This window comes from Neopelma chrysocephalum, unplaced genomic scaffold (assembly GCF_003984885.1).
Source record: "Neopelma chrysocephalum unplaced genomic scaffold, ASM398488v2 Primary Assembly neopelma1_147, whole genome shotgun sequence".
In the NCBI taxonomy this organism is placed as follows: Eukaryota; Metazoa; Chordata; class Aves; order Passeriformes; family Pipridae; genus Neopelma; species Neopelma chrysocephalum.
The window spans coordinates 8,452,980-8,469,212 of record NW_020897809.1 but is presented as its reverse complement, the minus strand read 5'-3'; the positions used below and the strand labels follow the sequence as shown (position 1 = coordinate 8,469,212).

The window sequence follows — 16,233 nt, the reverse complement described above, 5'->3', positions numbered from 1 at the left end:
GGCCAGAGTTCACACCTCATGGAGGTGAATGGGGTGAGGGGGTGAATTCACACCTTCCTTTGCGGTTATTGTTTTGCTGGAGACAGTTTGCTGCCAGGCTGGGTTTACTGGGCAGCAGCACGTCTGTTTACTTTGCGACAGTGGTATCTTGGCAAGTGAAGGGGACAACCTCCCTATTGTTTTTAATGAAAGCTATCAGCAATTAGTGCAGAGTTCAGCAAAAATCTGGAAGGCTCTACAAATGAAGGCATGGAATTTTAGTTACCACTATTTTCTTCTGTTCCTAATATTATTGTGACTATCTGGAAATGTATCTGACATGTAAGCACTGACAGTTAAAGATGAAATTGGGTCACAACTTCAGCTCAGAAACATGCAGGTTCTAATATATTTCTTAAAAGTAGAAGGTGACTGTACCTTTGTCAGCCTTGCCCATTAAAACACAGAAACCCAAGAATTTAAAGGGCAGCAAATCTACTTAATCCCATTTCAAAACGCTATCAGCATGGTTTCAACTTTATATCCAGTGTCCCATAACAATAGGATCTTTATTCCCACACAATACTTGCTCCTGAAACCACGTGAGAAACTGAAGCCAGAGCAGCACCTGCTGAGGAGCAGCAGATAAAGCTCACAGCACATAAAACATGCTACTAAAGCAAGGATGCCATACTGACACCTCACCCTGAACTAGTTTTAGCTCATTCAGCTGTTTTGGGTTTTTTTTCTGCTCTTTTACAAGCAGAAGGAAGCGGCACAGGAGGGGAGGGGAAGAACATGGGATACTATCACTTGTATAGACTATTTGATAACAGAATAATGATGGTAAACTAATCATTAGCAGACTGCCTCAGCTGTGGCCAGTCCCAGGATCTGGCAGAAGGTCAGCTGGTAGACAGAGAACTGTCAGAGAGACACAAGACAATTGTTTCTATTAATCTCTGCTTGAAAATTGATGGAAAAAGGAAAGAAACAGATCTTATTACTCCTGCAAACTCACCCAAGTACCTAAGCACTTTCAACCTAAATTTCATACTTCTCACTGCCTTCAGCATTGCTTTGCATCTCTCCCCTTGCCATCCCCCTGCCATTAGCCGCGCAGTGACACAGCCACGCACGTGGAGGATCAGCATCAGGAAAGGTGTGTGTGCCTTTCTGCCTGTGGTGTGCACGAACAGAACTTGAATGCAGAACAGCAGAGCCAGTGTCCTACACAGCTCCAGTCAGAACATCCCAGCCATCACTGCACAGGCACTACAAAGCCACACTCGGCATTTCAGTGCTGCAGTACTTAATGGTTTGGACCAGACATTACTATCAGGTTCAAGTGTTTTAGATGATGAGCCTTCCTCCTTATCAAACCTGCTCATGGTAACACAATAAGGGTGGTTTTTCTGTGCCTTTGGCAAGCCACCAACCACAGTCGGGTAACTGTTCTTCAAGCTGTATTTACAGGGCATTAGGAAAGCTGAAGTTGTTGCTCTGTCTCTGCTTCTTAAATGCAAAGTTGGAGGGGGCTGTGAGCTTCCCTTCAGAATAGGAATGGACTTAGTATCACTCATGTCCAAAAAGTGTGGAGGTTCATCAAGAAAAGACCTGGATTACATTTTCATTGCATGGGCAAGACCTTCCAACCCAAGACCTCGAACGGGAACTGGTAGAATAGCAACAACTGCTTAACTTCATATGTTTCAAGACAGATTTTTGATATCTAAAGGGCAGGCAGAGAAGACTGCTGGTATCCTTCATGGTTGTTTGGCAATTAAGAAAGAGAACAATGCCAAGAGACCCAACTGAATCCATCCCACTGTGCATATTGTTATGGAAATGACTCCTAGAGAGTTCAGTCCTTCCCTGTGGAACAATCTCAGGCTGGCTCAGAAGGATGACACTCACCACCTACTGCTGATGCTCTCCTGGGATTTGCTGAGTGATGATGAAGAACCACAGCCCCTGGAGTCCGGCGGGCTGACGTCCTCTACGTGAGGCAGGGAGGGATGAGAAGGGGAGAAGCCACTTTGTGGGGAGGACGGAGTTCGCGCTGCGGATCCCGAGGGGCCGTCTGTGTCGGTCCCAGAGGAGCTGCTGCCCTGCCGGGTGGGGGTCCCTGCCCCTCGCACCGAATCGCCGCCCTCCTTGGCCTCCTGTTTCCGCTTGCGGTATTCCAGTAGGGATACCTGGGAGAGACAGCACAGACGTGACTCAGGGAACGCAGTGGACTAGGACAAGGAGGAGGAACATGCCCACACACCATTTAAAAAATCTATTTCCTTGGGTTTGCAGATAAGACTTGATGAGGCAAAGTGGGATTATCAACTCTTCCTGAATCTGCAGAGCTAAGTGGTACAAATTTGGACTGCCATGCCGTTTTACTTTTTATGACCATTATTTCAGCAGAAACATCCAGCTAGTTTGCTTCTCTAACAACCTGGCTTTTCAAATTACTTCAAGACATGCATGCATATTCAAACATCAAGCCACTATATCCTCCCTTCTCTCAAAATCCTTCACGCTCTCCAGTTTGTGATATTATGTAAATTTTTTTCAATATCTGTACATCCCTGGAACAGGTAATAAGAGCCTTCTTCACAGAACTGGCACCTTCAGTGCCCCATTCATGCGTATTAGTTCAGCCACATTAATGCCAAAAGCTCGGTGAAGCCTAGCACAGAACTTCAACTTGCTTAGAGCAGGTTCCTGCTATGGAGGCATCGCAAACTTCCAGCACTGCCACTTAAACAAACTGCTTTTAGCAAAGGTAGAATGTATTTTCTGCAAAGCAGTCTCACATTTGTCAAAGACACCAACCAAAGATAACCCAGTCCTGCAACACAGGGACAGCAGAACCAAAATATTTCCAGCTGAGCCTTTATCTTACAGCGTGTGTTCCCTCAGAGTTATTATAAGGCACAGAGCCATAAAGGACTCACAGAAGGCAGCTCTGATGAAGAATTTATCAACTATGACTCAATGCCCATACAGAAGGCTTTATGATGCTAAAATACTGAACAGGCTATTTCCAAAAGTAACTCAACATATGAAGGTTTTAAGATAAGTGTAACTTTAAAAGAAAACCAAAGAAAAATAAAAATCAAGAGCCCCCAGAAATGGAATGGAAATAAGATATTCCATCCAGTTGGACTGTTATACAAGTGATCTGAGTTACCACACTTGCCATAAAAAAAGAAATCTAAGCACAGGAAAAGGCACCAGTATTTGTCCCACAAGTACCCCGTTTTACCACAGCACCACCTTCACTTACCATTTTCACTCAGTTTTAGTCCCATGAGGGTCACTGGCCTGCTATTAGAAACCAACATGTATTTGCTTTCTTTAAACCATATTCCTGTGCTTTTAGTTTCAAAGAGCTAACTTTTAAGTAATGACCTTCATCTACTTTCTTTGCAATGTTATGGAAATGTTCTAATATGTTCTAATAAACAGACTATGTTTTCTTTTGAAACATTAGATCCTCTTACCTACTAAGGACCCTTTTCATCCTGATAAATAACACCTCCACCAGCTGTACAGCTGCACTATGTATTATTGCTCTGGGTCTTGTCTCATTTTAACAACTGTTGATGAAAACTGCCAGCATCCTGCTCTACTTTCTGTGCTCCCAGAAGAGGTATTTTCACTGTGGTCTTTTTCTCCCACCTCTCACATCAAAATCTTGCCTAAAGGGTAACAACTCTTAACAACTGTTTTCACCCAGGCACTGGATGCCTGGATTACTCGCCCAGACTCTCTTTGTTCTGCCTGTAAGTCTTTCCTGTGGTGTTTACAGTTCCCACAGAGGTTCCTGCAACCTAAGAATTTCTTTTTCAGGAATACTTGCCTTCTTCCTTTGCGGTGGATTCTGGGGAGCAGCTCTGACGCCCTCGCAAGCCCTCTCGCCGCAGGGAGACATGGATCCCTGCGCTGCCTCTTTGAGCAGCCCCGACTCGTGTCTGCTGAAATACCCTTCGGCAGGAGATCTGCAGCATCCCGCTTCTGAATTCATGGGCTTCCTCTCTCCCAAAGGAGGAGACCCCCGCAACAACCCATCTACACGTGGCATAGCGTTCAATGGGGAGAAGGCATACATTAAATTAAACTCTGTCCGAAAAGCCTGATCAGAGCTTCGTAGCAGCATCTGTGCTTCCCCACTTTTCCCTGGGAAGTTCATCTCTGAAGTAGAGTTTATGGAGGACTGTGGAGCCACATCAGAGGATCCAAAGCTGAGCAGCGATGGCCGTTCTTGGTTTGCACTGGAATCCAAGTACCCTCCCTTCGAATCCAGGTCGGATCGGAGGCAGACCTGGAAAGTCCGAGAAGGGTATAGGCAGGGGGGCGGGAAGTCAGGAAAAGTGTCAGGCAAGGGTGGGGAGAGAAATTTAAGTCAGAAAGTGCTCTGTACAATGCTAGCTTCCTGCTTCCCAGTTCCTTTCTGATTACCCCGTAGGGTCTCTCCTGCACTGTTCTGCCCATTCCACAGGGGAATGACAGACTAAACAATGATCAGTTCAGCTGTCCAGAATGGGATGCCCTTTCCCCTTCAGCAGTCTTTCTGCAACAAGAGGATAAGGCTTGGCACTATCCCCAGGCAGTCAGTGAATTCAAACCAGCATTTTCAATTGCCTCATACGTCCCCAAGCTGATGTTAACACATAGCAGTAGCTATATTAATTATGGAGAGAGAACAGAAAACTTCTGCTGTCCTTTTGCTGTTATATTAGCCAAGTTCTTGACTCTCCCAAGTCAGCCACTACTAACTTCCTAACAATAAAATACCCAGGACATCTAAGCCATTTGTTTTCACTTATTGTGAGCTTTGGAAATCTCCAACAATAGTACATTCATTTAATTTTTACTGCATTTCTACATTTTACAATATCCAACAAAACCACAATGGCATCATCTTTGTGCTGTCACAGTTTCTGGAGCACTAGGCACTGATACAACAGTATATCCATTTATCTACTGGAAGTGCCAAAAACCCTCCAGGGCAGCAGAATAATCATCTCCTTCACCACGTTAATATGTCAGGATCTCAGACAATGAGTATAACTGACAAGATTTCATCCTTTTTGCAGGACTACAGTGCAGAGGGAAAAACACAGCAGCACCAGGCACCAGCTCTCCTCTCCTGCTGTCGTTGAGAACGTTTCCCCTGCTGTATTAGAGCTCCAAGTAATCCACCACACTGGAGATGAGCACAGATTTTCTACTATGAAACAGTCTCTGAGCAAGGCAGTTCACCTCATATTTTACAACAAGGCACTAGGTAAGCAAAATACTACTTTGTGGCACCTCCTCAACATTTTTAGCCTGCAAGTGAGCGGGTTTAGATATGTCAAGGCTGAAGAGAGCAGGTCAGGTGCACCACTGTGTGCTCGTAAGTCAAAACTAGCGGTGAGTGCTTTCCCTTCCCCAGCAGTCATTTTGGCACTGCTGAGTAAATATCACAGAGCACTTATCAGCTGGGCTGGGTCTGACATTGATGATGACATTTGCAGAGTGCCCAGATCTCCTGCCTTCACCTCAACAGCTGAGACGTACCAAGTCTTCCCACCAAGGTCAACAAGTGAATCAAAAATTCCAGTCTTCAATTTGTTCGCTCTCTTGTGACAACCCTGAAAACTCTCAGCCTTGCTGTGGCTAATGCTCCACACTTATTCCCACTGCCTCCATGCCCCTCATCCCTCCCCTCCCAGCACGCACACGCGGGCCCAGGTGCAGTAACTACCTCAGGTGACATGGACTCGGGTCTATGCGCAGGGGAACTCTCGGGGGAGGATACGTTCTAGAGGAGGGAAAAGCATCTAGTTATTCATCTACTTAAAAAGTCAAGAAGCAAAATACAATGTACAAAATACAAGCACAGAGGTTAGCAATGGCTATTCTAAACAAAAACTATCCCAGGAACTGGCCCCAGCCTGGACAGCAACATGGTTGGTTAACTGGGTTCTAAAGCTTCCTGGAAGCACAGATAGGACTGGGTTACTGCATCTCATGATGCAACTTAGAACCCAAAACAGCACGTGAACATTAAGAAAAGCAGCATTTTACTCTTTATATTTCTGATGCTGTCAGATAGTTTGCACCATGAAATATAGAGAAAGAAATTTATGGTGTTTATTCTGAGAACATGGGAGAGATGGAAAGCCTGGTTTAGCCCAAAAAGTAAACTAAGATCCCTCAAACACTAAAGTGACCTTTCACAGACATTACACTATAAAACAAAACAGTCTCCTTCAATCCACTGTGGGTCACCTTTCCAGATAAAGTCAAGAAAAGAGGTGTGGACAGCCAGCTTTATGAAATGTCATATCATTTGAGCACCTATCAGTGAAGGCAGTGTATGCCCTTGACAGCACAGTTAAGGGCTCCTTCCCAAGCACTTCCCTTTCCATGCTAATGAGAAGGCCTAAAATAGAATCAGAGAAGAAGGTTTCCCAGAGAAATATGGCAGCAGTCACTGTCTTCTGCAAAGCAGAAAACCTTAGAAAACTGAGGAATTTCAAATTTGTTAGCTAAAAAAAATTCTGACAAACTCCACAGAAAAAGCAGATGCATGTCCTCATGCTTCTAGTCACTCCTGTGAATATGCAGGGCTAAGCATCCTCTAAATTGTTTCCAGTCTAAAAAGGTCACAAAACAGTCTGAAAAAACTCAATCTGTAAAAAGCTGACAACCAGAGCTTCAGAAGGCTTATGATACAAGTTTTTCAGAGAGCAGCTAGGAAATCAGTCAAGAAGGAACTTTCTTAAAAGCCTTCAAAAATGTATTTCTAAGCAAGACAAGATGGCAAGTCACAGCTTCTGCTTCCTTGAGGAAGCTTGTGAACTGAGGGGAGAATCTTTCTGTCACTCTCTTCCCAGAGGGCCACAGGACTGAAGCATAAAGCTTTATACATTCCCTCCAGTTAGAACTGATGATAACGAAATGAAACAGACATGACATTAAAACAATGATATTATGAATGAGGTGCACTGGAGGAAATACAAAAGTTTGAATGGAGAAGCCTATGGTCCAGTGAGTTGTTAGACTCTTTTCAAGAGGAAAAAAGGAGAAAGACAAGTAAGTTATAGATACCCAGTGAAATCAAGGCTAGTTAACTAACACTATGGTGGGACAGGAAAGGGATGATTAGACTGTGGCAACACTGCCCTGAGCTGCCTCCTTAACCACTGCCAGGGAAAGGATCATTTCCTGTTGAGCTCTCTGCCTGGAACAGTCTTTTATCTCTCTCCTCAGTGCTCCACAATCTTCCCTGCTAACCTCTACAGAGCTGCCCCTCAAACAACTTACAAGACAGAGCTTTCAAAGAAAATAATCAAAGCACACTAAGCTAAAAATACCACAAAAAATACCACCTGTTGCAAAATGGATGGGGGATTCCTGCAAAATAGTCCCTAGTATGGAGCAGTCCATCACTGCACCATTTTTTTAATGGTTCTAACTGGCAGAGTATGAGCAGCTGGCCTGAAGAGTTCCATGGGTTTTTAATGAAAATATGTAATGCTAGAAAACAAAACTAAACCTGCAAACAGCATGATCCCTACTCACAGGCACAGAGCAGCAACAGAAAGTGGAAGGTCCTGGTGGGATGAATGCTGGTAATTCTCCCAGAGTTTAGAGCAATGGAAACCACCTACAGAGCCAGCTCACTACTAGTGCTGATTTTTGCAAAAGTAAAGTATTAAGAAATCAAAGGTATTACAGTATTTTCTTTCTGCCCAATCAAGGTAAAGAAAAACCAAAGGATACAGTGGAAGCTGATGTAAAGTATTTCTACCACACTTGGGGTTACTGAAAGCTGTTTGGGGAAAGAGAAGGTGAGAATGGCAGACAGCCTTTGAGAAATGGAACACTACTGCACTCTTTGGAGGAGGCAGGGTTTGGAGGCCACATTGGCACAGAGATCTGAAGTGGGAAAGATGATTAAAGATCACTGAAAAACCTCCAAAATTCGGGAGCTACTCTGCAGAAATAGAAAAAACAACCTAAGACTAATGTTACTCATAGCTACAAAGTGAGGTTTGACATTTAACACAGCAGGAGATTTGGTCAGAAGTGGAGTAGGGGAGAAAGGCAGCAGTGCTCTTGAGGCTGACACTGTGATGCTGGTCAGCAATATAGCCACACACTCCAAAAGGAGGCTGTCCCAAGTGTCTCCCTTGCCACAAATATTCCCATTCCTCCTTTTAGCACCCTCAGTGCTGGGCAGATTTACCTCGAACTGTAGTGGAGTATTGCAGCGACTGGCAGCCAGAGAGGGGATTGGTGAGAACATCACGCCATAGCCGTTGCGACTCTCCTCCTCCCCGGGCAGTGACGAGCAGGGTGTAGCCAGCTGTGGGCTCGCTGAGCCAGGAACTGAGGGAATGGGAGGTGGAGGGGTCACGGGAGACAGTGGCCGCAGCAGCTTCTTAACATTCTGCTCCATCAAGTAGCGAGACTTCCACTTCTTCAGGGGACTCAGCAAGTCTGAAAAGCAAACTGAGCTGAGGACAGGGCTGAACCATTAACCTTAACCATTACCCACAAGCAAATCATGTTGTCTCCTTCCCCAGCCAAATGAAGCCCATGAGTCTTCAATGCAATTACAAAAGATTCCTACTAATGAAGTACCTCTGAATTACTTCTTTAGCAATGTCTAGATACTGCTCACAGAACAACTCATAATCAGGAACATGCAGTGAACAAAGAAAGGAAATATTTCAACTAGAAGTATGCACAAGAAGGAGCCAGGGGAAAGGAAGACAGGAAAGGATAAAAAGAGCAGAGAAGAATGAAGAAGAGGGGTCAGAGGACATGTCACTGTCACTGCTACAAACAAACCAGAGGCAGCTCAATTATTGCTACCTGAACCTAACAGTCCCCTATAGGCTACATCAATACAGCCCAAACACATTTCACTTCCATAAAGGATTAAAGCCTTTCCCTCAGAGGTACGCCTCTTTAAAATAATAATCTTTTCTGATGCTCAGGTTAAAAAAAAAAAAAACAAAAAACTGTAAATTCTACAGTTCAGTTGTTTGCTTCTTCAGTTCTTGCTCAGGATGTACATTTATTTCTTCTGGCATTCTGTTCATTTCCTGTTTATCTAACTTTTCAATAATCAATTCTGTATAATCTCTCTGCTGTCTAGCCTCCTGCCATCCTTGGAAAACTGATTCCTGACTGGGCACATCTTCACTCTCTTTCTCTGTAAAAGGATTCAGACACAGTATTTAACTATTCTGTTCCTTTACTCATAGATTTTTAACTTCTCCATCTTTGAGACGTAGTCATTTTCCTATTACATATGTGCCTGTAAGACTTTCCTGTATCTTCCTACAGTCAGCAGGTATTTAATTGCCCATCTAACAACATCTTGCTGAGAAGAGATAACACTGTACTCACTCCCCCCTCCATCCCTCCTATCGTACAAAAGATCACACAGCACTGAGGCTGATGATGCAAGATTAAATTATTATCTTTTTACAGAAAAATACTGAGAAACTTTGCACATGCTCAAGCTAGAATGGGTCTGCAGAAATTTCAGTGAACAACAAAGCAACATTCTCACCTACCACAGAGCTGTGCCATCAGGCAGCAGCGCACACTGAGATATCTCTTGCACAGCTGCCTTTGCTACTCCCCCAGTTTGACTCCAGAGCCAGTGCTGCCCTGACGGTGCTGAGCACTTACCTGTGTCATCTTTGCAGATGCTGGAGGAGCTGCTGTTCTCGTTACTTTGGTATAAACACTGGGCTCTGTTCTCTTGAGGAGCTGGTGAGGTCTGAGTCATCCCCTCTTCCAGGGCTTGTTTGATCCAGCGCTGAAACAGAACGAGACTACATAAACGTGAAACTCCTCGGGTACTTTCTATGTCATCTTGCAGGATGCACTCAGACTCCTACGCTCTTGTGGAGCAGGGCAGGCTGCTCAGAACACCGGGATTACCTCCCTCGCGTGCGCTCAGGCAGGAGCTGTTAGAACACAGCTGTCAGCACCGAGCCCACCACCTACTGTGATGGGGCTGACTGTGCTCTTGATGTGATGTGTTCTGGGAGCAGCAATCCTCAGCAGCAACACAAAGATAAGTAAAGGGCAAATTATAAACATAAAAATGCAAAATGCTGGCATCTAAAAATTAATAAAAACAATCATAATTTAAAAGAAAAGGGACACAAATGTGATGGACTATCTACATCCCCTGGTTTTTGGGAAAAAAAGCTGTTTCCTGCCCAGGAAAACAAACACAGGAGACCTCTGCTCCACTAAGGCATATTAGAGCTTAACATAGATTCTGCTTTAACAATTCCAGCATAGAAATGGCTGAGTTTAATCACATTACAATTCTTTCAGGACTGTGCTTGCTGCCAGAGACACAGAGCAAAAAAATCTGATAAAAATGCAAGCAGTAGTTTTCAAGGAGGGCAAACCAAGAAAAAAAACCCCTTTTCTTCAGCTACTCTTAAAAAAGATAAAAGTCACAGTGGTCTTCTGAACATGGACAATAAAGAATGTATCAGACCTCATAAAAGGGAACATGAATTGAAGCCTCAGCAAATCAGCTGCTGCAGCAGGTGTGCTACCTCTGTATCTTGATACAAACTGACTCTTTATGGCAGGCAGGAACTATCTTTACTATAAAAATAACTACCACAATATAAGGGAAAACACTCAGGTGATTCAGTAAAATGAGAGCAAACTGCTGAAAAAAAGCAAAGAGCAATTTTCATTTGTGCATTTACCCAGGGGACTCACTTTACCAGACTTTTCTTCTCCCAGAGAGGTTTAAAATTGTAATTTTACCTTTCAGCAATCCACAGTTCATCTGCATGCCAGCAATGTGTATCCTATTAGAGATACACGTGTATGTCTTATGATTCCTCAAAGCTATCGTGAAAGTGCATCAGAAACTCAGAGGCCACAATCCTCAAAGTGAAAACTTCAATACGAGGATGAAGAGCAGGTGACAGGATCTATTTTGATGGCCTTCACTACTGTACAGCAGACGCTTCTTCTCTGTTCAAATGTAACTCAATGGATTCCACTGCGGCCACCAGGAAAAGTGAGAAGTGCCAGCCAGTCTGGAGCACCACTACCTCAAACGTGGCATCTGATCTGACAGCCAAGTCACTGTACAGAGTGTGATTAACGTGAGAGCAGGTTACAGTTCAGTTTCCTTGCGAGGTTCAGACACTGCCATGCTTTGGATGCAAACTGAGATCATCAGCTGAATTTTTGGCACAGTTCTCAGTAGTTTAAGGATGAGGCCTGCTGACAATCCAAGAAAATATGTGATCTATTTCAACAGCCTTTATAAATCAACCTCCCTGGCTGAGTAGTCAAAAGTAGACAAGACAAAGATCAGGTCTTGAGAGACCAATGTCATCAAGTTCTGGACCATTTCTAGACCTCAGCTGGCTGAAAAGGAGGTGTTCCCTGTGAGTTTTCTAAACATTCCTGAACATGAGGAGCAGATTTCTACATCTCCAGACTGTTAAGTCATAAAACCACCAAATGCTAACAAGCATCTTCCAAGAAAAAGCTATGGATCTCCTAACAAAGTGGACAAAAACCCTCACTAGAACAGTTAAACATTTACATTCAAAAAGCAGAAATCTAACAAATTATTTCTGCAACATCTGTTCTGGAAAAAGCAGCTTTCAGTTTTTATTCATTGTTTAGATAATGGAATAGACATTGTATTTAAGTTTTCAGATTAAGAAATAGGAACATGCTGGATAACAGCATTCACAATTTTCCTACTATATTGGGAAATGGACAAGCAAAAACAGTGCACACCTTAGCATAGGCTAGAACAAAGTACCATATAAAGTCAAAAACAATCACTTCTAAACTTTCAGGCTAGAAAACTAATGGGTTGTTCTAACACACTAAATCATGAACTGAACATGAGTTTAAATCAACCTGTCAAAGAAAACTCCATCATACTGGTATGCACAAAATGTACTAACAGGCTAAAAGACACCTTTCTGCTTTGAAAATGTCCCAGCTGCAACACAAGTTTTGGATACTCAGCTTTGAGGAAGGTGTGGACTAAATGAAAGTCATCTGTAGTGAAATTAGTCCATTCCCTCTCCAGCAGTGAGAATTATAATTTGACTAGAAAATAGTCAAATGTAGCAAAAGATCAGAAGACTTGTTCCATCACAACAGTTTTCACTCAGTTGTGAGCTTGCTGGTAGTTGCACAGCAACTGCACTGAGCAGAGAACTCCAAATAACTGTGCCAGCTTTGCTCTGGATGCTTCTCTCTTCCCTGAGGCTCAAAGACACTGTTCAAGTTCAAAAAGCAGCTCAAACCTTGCAGTTCTCAACTTAAAGATGCTTGAGGAGGTTGCCCAGGCACACAGAAACAGACAAGGTTTTGTTCATATATCTATATATGAACCACAAAGAGCTTTACCTAAAAAAGTAAATACCAAAGAGAGACCTCAGCTTCTTTTTGTAGGTGTCTGTTAGGGCATGACAACAAATTGGCTGAAGGTGGAAACAGTAGTCCAAAGATCTTCTCTGGAAAAACACCTTCAAATAAAGGAAGGCAAAGAAACCAGGACATGGTACCTGACTCTGAAAGCTACCAAGACAGTTTTTGATCAGAAAGGATTTCCACGTAATTGTTCTCAGGGTCCCAGGAACTGGAAAAGTCTCTGAGCAAAGCCAACAGCAAGATGGATTCTGATACAAACCTGGTCAAGCAAACTAACCTGGCTACTGTTTCCCTGTGGATGGGTAAATACTGGCATTTACTGGCCATCTCTGGAGGAATCCACAGCTGTGCTCAGTTCAGGCTTCCTGCACGGCCTCAAGAACCTATTGCAGATAGGCTGTCTAGGATCCCAATCAAAGAGCTGTGGACTTGCTCTTGCAAATTGGCAAACTCAAAGCTTTTAAACCACACAGGCTCTTCCAAAGACAATGGATCTTGACCGGGGCACTGTTTTCTTGAGGTCCTCTGCAACACTGTCCTATCCCCACAATGCCAACCATCTGTTGATGTAGTGACTGTGAAAGTAGTAACATAAAACTTTCTAAGGGCAACAATTGAATGAAACAGTCTTTGAATCGCATATGTTGGATGATAAACAGGCACTGCATCTGAAAGTACATCCTTCTAAAAGTACATGTATCTGAAAGTACATGTTCACTGTAACAGAACAGTGACTAGGAGAAAGTCAGCAGTCATAGTCTGGACACTGCATCAACACACCAGCTCAGCAGGAATACATGGAAATAAACTCCAAGAGGACACAACTGCTTTACAAGGGGGCCAGGGCCAGTAAGAGCTGGATGAGTATACAGCCCATGAAGGTAAGACATGAGCAAACATACCTTTTTACAGGAGCTGTAAATTCCATCCAACAGAAAGGGCCTTCGACGTCTCTCTGGGTTGAAAGGCGAACCAAAGCGAATGTAGTGTTTAGGTGTGGTACAAATCAGCGGGGAGTGGATGAGACCTGGCAACATATTTAGGGTAGTTGCCAAAACTGTTGGGTCTGTAGTAATGCGCAGAGGACACTCAATAGGACACTCCTGCTTTTCTGCCTTGTCATTCAGCCATTCGGTAACAAGATACTGAAGGAGAAAACACACACGTCAATGCAACCAGCACAGGAGAAGAAGAAAGGCAATGTGGCACAATGGTGTATGGGGAAGCAATGCTCAGGTAGAACATCTCTCCTCAAGAGGAAGAACACAGGCAGGACTTCCTGTGTCACACCCAATTTTCACTTGTGGCAGGCACAACAAGAAGTAATCCAGTGTTACAGAAGTAGCTTGATTTTATGCTCCATTCATCTTATTAAAAGGTTCTCGGAGAACTTGATCACCTTGTTCAAAACTAGTTTCTAACACAAACCTGTAACACCTAATTTATGCCCAGTATGTATATTTATGCCTGCTATCTTCTCCAATTTTTCCTCCTTGCCCTTACAAGTTTATCCTAGCTTGTACACTACAGTTGCAGTCACATTCCCTCTTGGTCTTCAATTCTAAGTTGAAAGCCAACCTCTTTGCTCTGTCCTAAATGGATACCCCCCAGCAGGCCATCCCACCTTTGAGCACTTGATCATATTTACCTTTTTAGTTTTGGGGTACTTTACTGCAGCTCGATTAGACTGAGATCCCGCAGCCAGGACAGCGGCTGGGTCAGATCCCGTCAACTGTCTGCCTTCTCCTGGCCCTTCCACATTGCTGACATCTGTTGTGGTTACCAAGCTGGCAGTGCTTCCTTCCTCTGGGACGGCCTGCGCGAGTTCAGCTTGCTGGGAACTGGCTTGTTTCTGCCTTCTCAGTCTTTGTGCTGAACTGGTCCGGTATCGAGAGAAACGACTTTTTGGTCGGGGCCTGGAGGGTTTTGCTGGAGCTGGCTTAGTCACTGGTTTCTCAGGGACAGCTTCCTACAATATAAACTGTCATTAGTCCAAGCACCTCTAAGGGTATTCCTTTTCTCTGCATACAGGATCAAGAATTGAGATTGACACTACCTGACTCTCAAAATCTTGTTGGACTCTGTGTTGGTTCATAAGATGGCCTTGGGGACCCTTCAACACTGGCAAATTATCGTTTTGTCTTCTGCGTTCTTAAAAGGATCAACCAGAACACGGGTCTTTAGGAAGAAAGCAGCAATATGAAACTTGCCGCTTGTCTCAAGGTAACTGCTCTTACTCCTGACCTGAGCTGACATGGAGCATTCCAGGCAAGTGTCTGGGCCCTGCCATAAAATGGGAACACATGCATCCAAAGTAGATTGGGTAAAGAACTCCATCACTGCAGTTATGCATCCAAGTTAAGCTCACGCCAGCACAGAAGGGGCCCACCCAGTGAAGGAGCCAGGCTTGTTCAGCCCAGAGAGGACAGAAGGGGATGTAACAGCAGTCTTTCTACAACCAGCCTGAAGTCACCAAGAAGATGCACTGGTGCATCAATGTACATACACTGAAATGAGAGGCTCAGACTGGATACATGGCAAAATTTTTTCACTATAAGAACAGTTACGAATTTGAAGAGGTTTTCCAGAGGGCCTGTGAATCTCCATCCCTGGAGGTTTTCGAGACTGGGTAAAACCCTGGCCAGCCAGGTCTGAACTCAGAGCTGTCCCTACCTGACTCAGAATAGACTAGAGAGCCCACAAAGCTCCTCCCGACCTGAACCATCTAATGACGAGATATGCTCTGAGCTTGGTAGAAGGTATCAAACAGTCCTATCTTCATCTTACCGCTGCTTGTGAAGACCGTCGTGTGTTAACCCCAGAACTGCTGTTATTGTTAGGAACATTTGCGGGAGGAGCACTTGGTGCTGAACTTCCTTCTTCGGTTTCAGGAGTCTCTGTTTTTATTTCCTCTGGCTCAGGAACTTCAGAATTGACGTTGATTTCAGCATCAGTGCTGTTACGGTCCGAAGGTTGCTCTCGTCTCCTCTTTCTCTTTTCCAAGTTCTCAAACATGTGCATGATGGCTTCTACCTTCCTGTCTTCCCGCGACTAGAACACAAGAGTAAATTGAAGTCAGCATGGTGAATTATGCACAAAAGGAAGAGAAGGCACAAACAGATATGGGAAGCAGCAGAGGATGGAGAACAACTGCCAAACAGCAATGACAAAAGCCAGACAGGGGACAGAGAGAAGCAGTTCTTTTCAGTTATTTGCATTTTTCACCATGGCAAATTTCCCAGAATAACAACAACATAATCATGTGTTCATAGAGTAACTAGAAGAACTCGACTTTGTTCTTAAATAGGACCACTTAGATACTACTGAGTTATATTTATAAAACAGCCACGAGGAAACGCGTAATTTTGAAGAATTAAAAACTGCAACTTGGAAACAAACAGAGCTACTTGCTAATGACCAAACGTTAGAAGCAAAGAGAAGCCAGAGGCAACAGAAGTAAGTGACTCAGTAATTTGCAGCAAGTATAACACACCAGGCAAACTGACTAAAGTGATCCAGATTCATTCCTTTCCTGATGTCAGGAGATGACCTAGCTCAAAAATAAAAGCTTTGGTCTAAGCAGCTTACATAGTGGATAAGAAAAACAGAACATGAGAGAATAGAGAGGCAAACCAAATACATTTGTAAGGAAAACAGAAAGGACAGGAAATCTTATCACCTAGCTGTGTCAGAAATAATTGGTAATTATGCATGTAAAAGGTCTAGTACAATAACGTTGCAGTGACTGGCAAGAAACAGGATGAATCAAGTGGATTTTAAGAAGTGGGGTCAAGTGTCTCC

At 43.8% G+C, this 16,233-nt stretch overlaps 1 protein-coding gene across 1 annotated transcript in view; it reads right to left on the bottom strand.

Moving 5' to 3' along the window:
• Positions 1–16,233, bottom strand: part of SETD5 (SET domain containing 5) — a 39,177-nt gene that overhangs the window by 6,109 nt on the left and 16,835 nt on the right. The window contains exons 13-20 of the mRNA XM_027700477.1: positions 15,220–15,483; positions 14,081–14,401; positions 13,335–13,577; positions 9,679–9,808; positions 8,219–8,472; positions 5,729–5,785; positions 3,839–4,300; positions 1,897–2,177 (exon numbers count right to left, since the gene is read on the bottom strand). Of these exons, the coding sequence (XP_027556278.1) occupies positions 1,897–2,177; positions 3,839–4,300; positions 5,729–5,785; positions 8,219–8,472; positions 9,679–9,808; positions 13,335–13,577; positions 14,081–14,401; positions 15,220–15,483 (2,012 nt within the window). The remainder of the gene's footprint in view (positions 1–1,896; positions 2,178–3,838; positions 4,301–5,728; positions 5,786–8,218; positions 8,473–9,678; positions 9,809–13,334; positions 13,578–14,080; positions 14,402–15,219; positions 15,484–16,233) is intronic.